This window comes from Emydura macquarii, unplaced genomic scaffold (genome assembly GCF_026122565.2).
Source record: "Emydura macquarii macquarii isolate MOO-44397 ecotype Brisbane River unplaced genomic scaffold, CSIRO-AGI_Emac_v2 contig_629, whole genome shotgun sequence".
NCBI lineage: Eukaryota > Metazoa > Chordata > Testudines > Chelidae > Emydura > Emydura macquarii.
This window is the reverse complement of record NW_027130766.1, coordinates 5,190,173-5,203,544: the sequence shown is the minus strand read 5'-3', so window position 1 is coordinate 5,203,544 and position 13,372 is coordinate 5,190,173. Positions and strand designations below refer to the sequence as shown.

General features: G+C 45.2%; 1 protein-coding gene across 1 annotated transcript in view; it reads right to left on the bottom strand.

Annotated features, from left to right (window-relative positions):
• Nucleotides 1-13,372, bottom strand: part of SKAP1 (src kinase associated phosphoprotein 1) — a 215,955-nt gene that overhangs the window by 189,901 nt on the left and 12,682 nt on the right. Inside the window, exon 3 of the mRNA XM_067541119.1 lies at nucleotides 1,376-1,401. Coding sequence (XP_067397220.1) covers nucleotides 1,376-1,401 — 26 coding nt within the window. The remainder of the gene's footprint in view (nucleotides 1-1,375; nucleotides 1,402-13,372) is intronic.

Genomic DNA, 13,372 nt, shown 5'->3' with positions numbered 1-13,372 from the left:
AGGAGACATTCCAGTTACAATTCCAGTGGATATGCAGAAGCATCCACGTATTCCTATTGCGCTTGATTTGCAGGTGCCCACTGGGGTTAAGAACATTATTAGTGAGACGGTAGCGCCTGGTGGTCCTAGTCAAGATCAGGGCCCCATTATGCTAGTACACATAAGAGACAGTCGCTGCACTGAAGGGCTTAAATCCTAAAAAGATCTGAAGGAAGGGAAACAGAAGCACAGAACAGGGAAGTGACTTTCCCAAGGTCACACAACAGAGCTGGGACTAGAACTGAAGCCTCCTGGCTCCATCCTGTGCCCTAGCCACTAAGGCCAGGGGTGGTGGGGCATTGGCCCCATGCTGGCCTGTAAGGGGTTAAGAGAGCCCTAGGGCGGTTCTGCAAGAAACAGCCAATAGGAGAGAGGCTCTGAGGAACAGCCAATCAGGGCCTGGCAAGCCCATACAAGAAGAGCTGCAGGGCAAAGCAGAGTCAGTTACTCCCTGGAGCCCAAGGAAGGATGATGGGGTGTCTTGCAGGTGGAAGAAAGTTAGCACCCTGGACAGAGCAGTGCTGGGCAGGCAAAGGGGAGTGAGGTTGCTCCTGGCTGGCCTGGACTGGCCTGCTGAGGCCCAGAGATAAGGGCGAAGAAGGTTCTGGGGCTGCAGGGAGGTGGCCCAGGGAAATGTACTGAGGAGCTGGAGGGGGCCCGCAGCATGTGACTGCCATCTACACAGTCCCTGGGCTAGGACCTGGAGTAGTAGGGACAGTGGCAGGACAATTGACTGCAGTCGCCACTGGAGAAGTGGCTGGACTAGGGGCGAAACTCCCCCGGGGGGGAAGAAGGGGGAAAACACAGATCGTGGCTCATTCCTCCAGCCGTGTCACTAAGAGGACACTGCACTTCCTGAGGCTGCACGAAGGGCTGCAGGCGGATGGAAGAGATGCAGTGATGGTGTGCAGGTTGCAGACGGGAGGTGCTGGCCTCAAGCTAATCCCCAAGACTGCCAGCAGGAGGCGCCAGTCCACTGGTGACTAACACACACACACACACACACACACACACACAGTTACACCCTGCCACCTCTCTGATGCAAACCAACATTCTCTGGACGCCACTTAAACGTTTGCAGAAGCCATTCTGGGGCCTGCCCAAGGTGTGTGTAGGGCATGCATCCAGCTCAGCGCCACACAGTTCTGGAGACCCGTCCCCAGAATCCAGGGAGAAAAGCAGTGCTGACTGCTCCCAAAGCTCCGTCCGTCTGCCCACCCCCTCCGAGCCGTTGCGCATGCTGACCGTCCAAGACCCTCCCCCTGCGAATTCTGCACGGGGGCCCAACCAAACCTATGACGAGCCCAGCCCCTGAGAATGGATAAGCTGCACTCACCTCGGGGCAGAAATTCCAAGTGGTACCTGCAAGGCAAGAAAAGAACAGGCATAAACATACATCATTGTCTTAATTATTTATTCCCCTCCGACGGATCATTGACGGAGGGGAGAATTGTGCCAGACATACAGGCGGGATTCAGTTGGTGCCCAATATGTGCTTCATGCAGGGGGGAGTCTCAAGAGAAGCTAGTTGGCTTTCTCGAGATTCCACAGTGTGTAAAGACCCTGCAGCAGCACCACAGCTCCTTGCCCTGGAGAGGATGATTCGATTCCAGAGGCTCCTAAATCTTTTCACATTATGGATCATTTCTTAAAAGGCCAGAGACTTTTGCAGGATCTCTCCTGTCCTGGCTTCAAAACCCTCCATCTCACACCTTCCTTGTGGTAACAACAGCACTTGAGTACATGGGGAAAAAAAAAGCAAAAATGGAGGAACAGTAATAAGGAAACTAGATAAACTCACGACAAGGTAACCACGCCCACTACAGTGGGGTATCCTCCCCCATTTTATAGCTGTGCTGTTTATTCCACCCCAACCTGCCCTAGATACAGGACCTCATACTGACTGAAACCAGATCTCCCTCCAGGCATCTGTAGCCCCTGGTGCCATTGCGCAAACAGCCCATGGACAGAAAGAGAATGAATTCGACAAAAAACACCATTTGCTGCTGGGCCCTTATCATTTGCCCTTCTTTAGCACTGACCAGTCAAGGTTCTCCAAGCACTACACAAATGTTAGGGCTGCTCTACACGATAGAACTGTGTAGGGATGTAACTCCCCTGCTATGCCGACATCATAAAGCCACTGCAACGAGAGGTGTGGAGCTCATGGTGGTGTAGTTAGGGCGACGCCGTGTCAGTGCAGACACTGTGTTCCCTACGTCGGCTGCTGCCTGTCATTCTTGACAAGAAAGCCAGGCATCGAGAGCCCAGCTGCTTCCCTGGAGAGCTGTGCGGCTTCTCCAGGCTCCCGTCTGGGAGTGGAGAGGGGAGAAGCCTGCCGGGAGCCCGTGGGGCAGCCGGGCTCCCGGCAAGGAGCTGCCAGCGGAGCTGAGACCAGGCTCTCAGCTCCCCACGCTGCCCCCTCGTAGGTCGGGGGAAACGCTCCTGGTGAAGATGTGCACCACTGACTCCAAGGAGGGGAGCGTGGACATCAGCCACCTCAGTAATTAATGTGGGGGCTGTAAGTCGACCTCTCTTTGTAGTGTAGACAAGGCCCTAGTGTGTTAAAACTCATCCCACTGCAGGTCTCTCATGCGATAGTTTTCAGGCTCATTTACATGGCAAGTCACTGCGCTGCAAGCAAGGATACGAAGCTACAGCACATCCGCTTGCTGTGCCGGACCGTCCCCTGCAGACACTGCTACAGCACGGTGGAAGTTGCAGAGTATGGCTTCGCAGACTGTTCCTTCAGAGCACGGCATGCTGAGCCGCCCTCCGGGACTTTCACTGCACACAGGACCTCACTGCGGCGAGCTGGGGCATTGCAGAGTCACAACCTGGCTTGCCGCACAGTAACTTGCTGTGCAGACGCACCTTAAGACTTCTCCATCGAATTGGGACCCCCTTTTGCCATAGAGTGGAGACACCCCTCTTATTGAGAACACAGGGAGGGCACAAGCCCAGGGTCAAAAACCCCTGAGTTAGTAAACGGCTAGCTAGGTGCCAGGTGCTCTGGGGCTCAAGCACCCACAGAAAAAATATAGGGGGTACGCAGCACCCACAAGCCACAGCACAGGTGGCGGGATGGAGGTGTCAGCCTGCCGCCTTTGGAGTGCCACCGCCAGAAGCTCCCAAGAAGGGGGGGGGAGCTGCTGGCACCTGGACTGTGGCCCCGCCCCCAATCCACCTTTTCCCCAGAGGCTGCCCCCCAGCCCTTAATCCGCCTCTTCCCCCCCCACCACTCCGCCTCTTCCCCCAAGGCCTTGCCCTCGCTCTGCCCTCTTCTCCTCCCAGGCCGCCCCACCGGCTGGAACCCACCAGCAAAACCAAAAGTCAGCGCCCGTTCGAAAAGTATCGGGAGAAACAGTCTCTAACGAGTTTATAGTCCGAACCGACAGGACAGGACAAGGATGGGAGAGGACATGGATACTTGCAGGTCAGAAGCTGAACCGAGGTCTAATTTCCAGTTCTGTGCCCTATTCACTACACTATCTTCATCTGTTTCGTCCCCCACTTTCATCCATACTACAGGTGATGGATACTTGGATGAGCTCTCTCTTGGGATGCTTTAAAAGGTAAAGGCACTGATAAAAATCTCTGAAACATAGGGGAAGACGACTGGCCCCACGCAAGGAAGTTCTCTGAAGTAGCCCAGTTTTGGAGGGCAAGCCCCAGAATGACCTGTTCACGGACAGGTTGCCCACTCTAAAGGGCCAGGTCTATGAATGTTAATGGCAAGAATCAAGTATATATAAATCCAATCTGTTTCCTCATTAAAAGTTTTCATGAAGAAAATGATTTAACACAAGTATTCAAGCAACTGACACAGATGAATAAGAAAACAACAGAATCCTGATGAAGGCCATAATATTTATGTCAGTCATTTGCTTTGGACAAAATGCATGTGCAGAAGAGGAAGAGATCACATCTAGAACAGAGACTGCAATATTTAATCAGTGATAAAAAGCTACTGTGTGTTATACTGGAAAGACACACACAACCCTGCCTTATGCTCCCTATTTCTAGTATTTCATATACTGGATGTTTTAGAAACTCTAGGGTGTAATTAATGTTACTCGCTTTCCATGTTTCTCTCTGGAATCTCTCCTCCATATCCTATCTGAAGTCATCTCACCTTTTCTACCAGCATCTATCTGTCCCTCCAAACTCAACCTCTTCTCCTTCCCCTCCCTGGAATTTCTCTCAGCTGGGGTGGTCCATATTTCACTTATATTGCCCTACCCACAGGATTTCCTTTCTGAGAGACTCCAGAACAAACTCATCATCGACACAAGTAATCAGAGGAGGAAGGGTTGCTGTTAAAAAATGAAAAGTCCTTATGTTCCCTTCTGGGACTAAGCCTGTTGTCTCCACATCTCTGTCAAACCAAGGCACAAAGAGCCAAGCAAACAAATTAAACCCACATGGCACAACAGACTAGCTAACTGACAAAGAAAGCTGTTTCAGACTGTGATGCACCTTGAATTTTGACCATTTTAGGAGGTGCAGACAGAAACAAGTCCAACCTGCTCCTTTCATGTGCAATTCAAAAGAACAGTTGCAAACCACCCGCGCACGCATTTGTCTTTCTGAATCAGTCATAAGATTCCTCTTCCACAGGGCTGCCAGTCTCAGAAAGAAATAAAGGCTGCTCACTGATCATGCTCGTTAGACTTTTCTGCAAAATTCGATCCCAGGAAAGATTGACGTCTTTCAGACTAAGAAGGGTACAAGTGTCAGTTTTACAATACTCGTCATGTCTCTAGCACCTTCCATGCTAAGATCTCAAAACACTTCAGTAACAATTCAACAAGCCACACACGGCACCCCAGCAAGCTAGGTCAGGATTATTATCCTGTTTGACAGATGGGAACCCACGGTGCAGGGAGGTGAAGTGATTTGCCCAGGGTGTCTCAGCAGATCAGAGGTAGAGGCCAGGAATAGCACAGGCTTCCCAGTTTCCAATCCTGTGCCTCAACTATCATTATTAAACATAGATTTCATAGAGTTTAAGGCCAGAAGTGTTCATCTGATCGTCTTTTCTGACTTCCTGTCTGTCACAGGATGTTAAATTTCATCCAGATACCCGCTACTGAAATCAATTACTTTAGTTAGATTACAGCATTTCATCCCTCGGGAGACTAAACTATTGTGTACCAGAGGCAGAGAACAGAAGAGAAGAGACTGAGGTGCCGCCAATGGCCCAGCGTTGGTCGTGCACTGATTAGACAAAAGAGGCCCAAACGGTTCTAGCAGGTGATCCACATCAATGCTGCAAAGGAAGGCAGAAAAAAAATCAAGGTCCCTGACAATCTGACCTAAGGGCAAATTCCTTCTTGACCCCAAATGTGGAAATCAATCTGTCCGTGAGCAAGACAAACCAGCCAGGGATCTAAGAAAGGGGATTCTCTAGGCCACCTTAGGGCACTGGTCTACCCAGTCTGGTGTTGTATCCAATCTGATACGTCAGAGGTAGGTAAAAACATAATAAAATAATCCAGAATTCATCAGGTCAACTGTGTATTGGGGGGGAGGGGAGGGGATATATATGCAGGAAATCTTCCTGACCACTGCAGGCTGAAGCCCTGTAGCATAAGATTTGATTATATTCACTATCTTAATGCATTCAAATGTTTACATTTTGGTAATACCTAAAGGCCAACTAGGTCAGGTCCCCATTGTGCTAGGCACAATACAAACACAGTAAGTGAAGGTCCTTGTCTCAAAGAGTTTACAATCTAGAGGAAGAGACATAAGCAGATGCGGCAAACCAACCAACCCGAGTAACAAATATAGGCGAGCAACTACAAAAGCATCCTCTCCCCCCAGAGTATGCCACAGCTCAGTATTTCCCTTTCATGAGTTTCACTGTTGGGGTTTGCCTTTTCACACCACGACAATCTTGGCCCTTGCTTTTCATCATGGCCCTCCTACCATCACCAGCCTCTGTTACAGGGCTAAGCGGAAGTTGCCCATTCTGTCCTCTCAATCCTAACTGCTCTCAGAGAAGAGACATTTTCATTTCTCTGTTTGCCCGGCTCAGCATCCTCCCAGAGCAGAGATATTTTTGTCTCTTGATCAGCTAATGATTCCGAGACAAGGACGGAGGGGAAAAAAACAAAACAAAAAAAAACCAGTTCTTGTTTTGTGAACTTTTGTCTCTTGTGCTTGAGAGACTGTTCTAATCTCCCCTGAACATGTTTTAGTGATAACATTTACTGCACTAGGACCAAAACGATTTTCTGTCACTTTCAATTCCAGTTCAATAAAAGTATAAGAGCTTTGTTTCTCACCTCTGTCATTTTTAATACAGTAAAATGGTTTAAAAAAATGTAAAATTGAGTTCCATTTCCTAGTGGACCAGCAATCCTACATTAGCTTCACTCTTATCAAATTTACAAAAAAAAAAAAATAAAATAAAAAAAAAATTTTTAAATGTAAAGTAAGTCGAAAACTCAAATCTCATCAGATCAACATATGCTTTTAGTCTCATGCTTTGATCATTTTCACTCTAGAAAGTTTAAGTAGAGAATGAAAGTTAGGTTTTTTTTTATTTTGTTTTTTTTTAAAAATGATTATTATTATTCAGGGAGGAAAGATGGTCTTGTAGTCTAGACACAGAATCTTGATCTCCTGACTCTGCCCTGATTCCTAGCTCTGCCATTGTTTCATGTGAGACTTTGAATAAGTTGCTTATTCTGCCTGGGTGAAATGAATCTTTGTGCTGAGGGTTAGCCCAGTGCTTATGCGCCACTTAAATTCTCAAAAGCAGGCTTAAAGTCAGATTTAAGTGGTTCACGGGGCTTTGCTGACCCTCTGCACAGAATTTCACCACCTGCTCAATGCCTTTACCAGTATTTGCAGAGTGCTTTGAGATCCCTGGATGGAAGCATCTGCAGAGGGGATAGCAGAATTCAAAAGGTGATCACAGTGTGCCCCTTTCCAACCATGTACTGAGTCATTTGAGAAGTGTGAGGGGAAAATCCCCTCAAAAATTTGCCTACTGACAACCTGGATGTCAAATATGGTCTCTCTCCATTAGAAAGTACAACTGTATTTGTAAGCATCTTTGCAGTCTTCTCAAAGTGGAGTATGGTGTTTTACCACTGAAGCCGAGCCATAGGAGGAATTTAGCAAAGTAGTCAGGGAAATCATCTCCTGCCATTCAGTGAAAAACAATAGGAGAGCGGAACAAAAGGCCAGTTTTCATTTTTATTCTCAGGTGGACTACGCCTGTCAGCGTTCCCAGAATTTTAAAAAGTACCACATCAGCAGGCAGCAAGAGGTTACACTCGCCTGGGCCAGGAGGCTGGTGGCCCTGGGAGATGAGCCAACAGGAAACTTCTTAGGTTGAAAATAATTATGTTGCAACAATTTCTTCTTGCAAATAAAGCATTAACTTTAAAAATTTTAAGTTTTTTACTTGCCTCATTACACTCTAATCCTATACCCAATGGGATACATTAAGGACCAAGGGCCCAGTCCTGATCTCAGACCACTGCAGCTGTATTCGAGGGAATTAACTCACTTCAATCACTCACTAGTGAGGTATCAGAATCAGGCCCAAAGACTCAGCTTTGGCTGACAATTCCTCGGTTTCACAAGACATTAAACACCATTTGTCCTCATGGGTCCTATTTGTTTTATTTAGCATGGTTATTTTTGTTCCCACTTAGAGTGCATAAGGGGAACAGTTATTTTTAGTTTAGCCATCAGCAGTGGGAGGGGGTCCTTTATGAAGAAGGAAAGATACTGCAATGCACTGCTGAGAGCTCTGGAAAAAAAAATGGGAAGGAGCAATCTACATTACAGCTGTGAGGGAGGAAGAGGCGGGGAAGAAAGAGAAGAGTCTTGTCAAATGATTTAGTGTCTGGGCTGTAAAAGAAACTTTTTTTAAAAAAAATCTCCATTACAAGAACTTTGATGTGACACGTAAATCAAAGGTCTAACCCAGAAAAAGATCTGATTTCCATTATAAAACCAAGGAACTAGTGACGCACTGCCAAAATTTTAACAAAGATCTCCCATGAACATTCCCGCCCCCCGTGTTAGCTTGCCATATACCACTCTCTTCCCCCTGTTTCAGACTGTAAGGTCAGAAGGGACCATCAAAGATCATCTAGTCTGACCTCTAGCACATGGCAGGCCACAGAACCTCAGCCACCCACTCCTGTAATAGGGCCATAACTTCTGGCTGAGCTACTGAGATCTTCGGTACAACAAGGGATGGATCACTCGATAATTGCCCTGTTCTGTTCATTCCTGCTGAAGCATTTGGCACTGGCCACCGTCAGAAGACAGAATATTGTGCTAGATGGACCATTGATCTGACCCAGTGTGGCCATTATTATGTTCTTAATCTTGATATAAAGACTTCAAGTTACAGAGAATCCACCATTTACTCTAGTTCAAACCAGCAAATGACTTGTACTCTACATTGCAGAAGAAGGCTAAAAAAACCCAGGGTCACTGGCAATCCAGCCTAGGGGAAAACCCTAACCATGGTTATTATTTAGACCTTGAGCAGATGGGCGACGTCCACCAGACACACACCTGGGAAAGAAGTGGTATGTGGATTGCACTTGACAGGAGGATTTGACTACTTTGTTCTATTTAAATAAAAACATTTCCCCATAATCATATAGCCAATGAGGTTATGCGCTGATCGTGCAAACTTATACATAAACGTCACTTTCCTGGAAGTGTTTATACTTTGCTCCTGAAAGACATACAGGGCTTGAATCTAATTTATTACGCACAACTAGGGCCCCATTAGCTGTGTATACATCTAAGAGGCAGTCCCTGTCCCACAGAGCTTGCACCCTAAATCGGCATGATGAACAGAGTGGAAATGAAGAAGCATTGTCTTTGTTTTGCAGATGGGAAACTGAATGATCAGATTTTCAAGAGAGCTCAACTCCCATATAGTTAGGGTTGGGAGCATTCATTTTTTCAAAAAATCATTTCAACAGGTAAGAACAATGCTTATTTTTATCAATTTGAATGGTCACAGGAAATTATGGAGGAGATAAATAATTATTTAGTGACAGCAGTTGTTGAGATTCAACAACTTACAGTGTTGTAACCATTAAAACAAGTTGTCAACATCATGTGTCAAAACATATGACGTACATAGCCTTAAATCAAAACTCTAATAAGTTTTTTCTTACTTTGCCTTTCTCTAAATTCTGATGTCAAGAGTAATATTTGTTCATCACTTTGAGAGTGTATGGTGAAATTTAGGGATAAAAATCTACTTCTGCCGAGCCTATATATAGGTCCCTAATGTCATTTAACACCACCACCTAGCTCCTAGCTAGAGGATTTCAACAGTAGATCTCAAAGTGCTTCACAAAGGTCAGTATCATTAGCCCCACTTTCCAGAAGGGAAAACTGAGGCACAGAGAAGGGAAGTGACACGCCCTCAGTCACACAGCAGGTCAGTGGCAGAGCCAGGAACTGAATGCACATTTCCAAAGTCCAAATCCAGTACTTTAATCACAAGACGAAACCTTACATTGGTGTAATTCCATTGACTTAAACAGAGCTACTTCCGGTTCTCCCCAGTCAAGGCAAGATCAGAACTGGTGCTAAGATTACTGATAGGCTCCCTCCACTCCCATTGTCTGCCAGAGTTGATCCTGTGAGTTGCTGGACAAGACCCCACTCCCCAGCTGATGCTGCACGTGAAAGATCACATTGCTAAAGAATGAGTCAAATCGACAAAGCTGTTGGACAAGATACAAGAATCAGTGGCTGAAATTCTGTGGCCTGTATTGTGCAAGGGCTTTGTTTTGATGATCATAATGCTCTCTTCTGGACTTAAAAGGTCTATAAATATAAACCCCCACTTTCCTCTCAGACTCATTTTTGGCAGGAACCATAAAATACAGCCAGCTTGCAATCAAATTTCCTGCATTTTCTCGTCCAATTAAGAACACTAACATCACCACAGATGATATTAAATAGATGTTTCAAAGCGAAGTCTAATTTGTTTGGTGCACAATATTTCTTGGTTTTTAATGTTGGGGGGGGGGGGGGAGAAATCAATGCTGAACAAGATTTCAGGCAGAGAAAAAAAAATGCAGACGAGGGGGGAGGAATCTGGGAGCTCATCATTAGCCAGGTCAGCCTATGAACCACTTCAAATGCATTTCTCAGCTAAACATTACAGAAACAGCAGCAGCTCTGAAAAGACTCTGGTTACCCAGTCTCCATCATTTACAGTCCTCAGGTTTCAGATTAACAATGCACCCATAAGGAAATGGATGGGAAACAGAGGTAATTTTATCAGATGGAATAGCAAATTATGCAAATTTCTGAAAGGATCATAACCCGGAAGGCACCAAACGGTGTTACTGGAAGAGTGGAGAGGCCAAATTCATACCGGGTATAAATCAATCAGGTTGCACCTGGTTTGAATTTGGCTCTAAGATGTCTAAGCAGGACAGCCATCCTTCGTCGTCTCCCCATGTACAGCGCCAAATAGATTGCAGGATGTTCACAAGTTAAAAACAGAAACTCTATACGATATCAGAGTTTTAAAAAATTATAGGTTAGTATTAATGTTGACACTGCAAAAACGGAAGGAATTCCTTTGCAAATGCTTTTCTCCACATGCATGCACCAAAGATGGTTTGCATCAGAGACAGAAAATACAGATCAAGAGCGGTTAGATATTTATAGGGTGACAAGAGACTTTTCAGGTACCTTGTAAAACAAATCCGTATCCCGTGGTTAAAATGAAGCTGAAGAGCGAGTGCTCATGCTGAACAAAATCCCACCACCAAGTGAAACAAATTTCAGCCTCCTGAGTAAGTGACAGATGAAAAACAGCGCTTTGGCTAATTAAAGACAATGCAGTGGGGCCAGTCCAGCCTTGAAGGTAATGTGCAGAGCTCGATTATCTGCCTGACTACCAGGTCACATTCTTAAACTCCCTTTTATCTTGATATTGCATGTTATGCAGGATAATGAGCCTAACACTGGTGAAAATTACATAGAGTGCAGTTACACTAATGAAGCAAAATTACCCTGAAATTGCAGTCTCTTTCACTCTAATTTCAAAACTTTAAAACAAGATTGCAAATTAAGATAACAGATGCAGCTAATCTGATTAGAAGTTTATTAGAGCAGTGCCCACTAGCTCTGCTATGGCCCTTTGGAAGTCTGTTATAAACACCTTTATAAACCTGCTGTAACAGTTTTCCTCAGATGGGGTCAAGTTCACCCTGATGTAACTGAACTGAAGCGAGACTGACCACATTTCAGTTTAGCTCTAGAACAGTCAGTGGGAAGTTTAAGATGATGGGTGAACAATTCTAAAGATACTTATGTAGTAGATTGTAGAATATCCTGCCAAAAATCTGTCAAGGACACTGTTAAGAATACTGAAGTCCCAATTAAAAGAAAAACAAAACACACATATTGGGTCAAATGTATCCCTTCTGTAACTCCACAGGGGATGTATCCAGCCCATTTAAGCGTTGAAAAGCAGCCTAACACTCAAGGATTATGCTAGCTAAAGTGTGCTGACACACTCCTTGAAACTATCATTCTAAGGGGTTAGATGTGGCCATGTGCACAATCAAAGCTCTGGGACTGTATTGCACTGAAAGAGAAATACCTGCCTTAATATGTATTTATTAAACAACGGAGCAAGCCATTGTGATCTGCTGTGTAAAGAGATCATTCAAAACACGTATAATTATTACAGCAACATTTAAGGGCGCTGATTATACTGTAGTTCCAGGCACTATATAAAGATACACCTATCCTCAAACCCAGTGTTCTGACTCCCACTCAAATGCCCTATCTACTAGACCACACTGCCTCTCAAATGCTTGAATGTCTGGAGTAATGACTTAAGAGTTTGGATTCTGTTATTAATTCCTTGAACTACCGAAACTCATAGGTAAGACAATGGGAGTTTGGGGGCACAAGAAGTCCATGACAGATCAGTTTGTTGATAATCCCTATTTTAAAAATTCCCGGGGTGTTTATATTTTAAGGTACACAGGATATTTGCGAAACATGTTCCAGGGAGGTCTTTTTTAAAAATTGGTCGTTTAATAAGCTACTATATACAGCTGATCAAAAAAATTTTTGCACAAAAGCTTTTGAAAGCTTTCACAAACATTTTTTTTTTTTAATTTTGGATTGAGATTTCAGCCACTCTATAAAAACTGGCTAAAAATAAAAAGCAGTATCAAAAAAAAGTTATGCGGGTGGGGGGAAAAAAGGGGAGGGGAATTTTTGCAAAAAAAAAAAAAAAAAAAAAAAAAATATTGCCGAAAGTTTTAAAACCAGTTTTATCATGTAAAGGAAACTTTTTTTTTTTAATTTATTTTTTTTTTTAAGTCCCTGCACCCTTAAGGGTACCTCTACACAGCATTTTGGAGCAACTCCCCCAGCCCAGATCAACAGACTCAGGCTAGTGGGGCAAACGTATCAGTTAACATGCCAAAGGCTTCCTTGAGTAGGTCTACAGTACAGCTGGGAATGAGTCTCCAAGCCTGGACAGACAGACTTAAGCTGGAGCGCTAAGAACAATGTGGACACAGCTGCTCCAGTGCAGACTCAGGTTAGCCACCCAAATTTGGACGCAGGTAGGCTTCAGAGCAACATCCATGCGGTGATTTTTAGCTCACCAGCTCCATCCCAGCTAGCGCCAGTCTGTCTACTAGGGCTGGAAGGCTCGCTCCCAGCTGCAATGTAGACATATTTCAAGTACCCCCATCTTTGCTAAAGCTCCCACCTGTGGTAGCCATGCTACAAAATAAGGCTCTTCATAGTACTACTAGCAGGAACGGGTCCCAGGCCGCATCAGCGTTTAGGCACGGCGGGACAGGTCGAAGGTAGCGTTGCTGCATACATGTTGGTTCCTTGTTTCCGAGAGTGTCAAGCTCACCGTTATTTAAACCTCTCACTCCATTTCTTGCCTTGGTCTGCCTGGCTCTACTTTAACAGGATTACGTTTCATCAAGAAACAACAAGCCAGAGTTAGTTTCCTTCGGCTGCAAACGTCCCTTCCAACAGTGAGTTTAGATGACTGACTGGCTCAGGAAGCTCCTCAATGATCCCATCTATCCCCATTTTTAATAATAAATCTTATTTCCTACCCCCACCCTGGAAAGAAAAGGTCTCCTTGCTGATAGATGCCCTCACTTCAGCATTTAGACAGTTTTCTGCTTACTGTTCTTCCCAAAGGACCAGGAAAGGGCTATGTGTTCTTGAGTGGAGTCATGTGTCCAATTCTTCCCAGGTGTCGGACATCTGGCGCTAATCCTGCAAATGGCCATTGTTAAGGTACACAAAACAGCCTAGAGGTAAG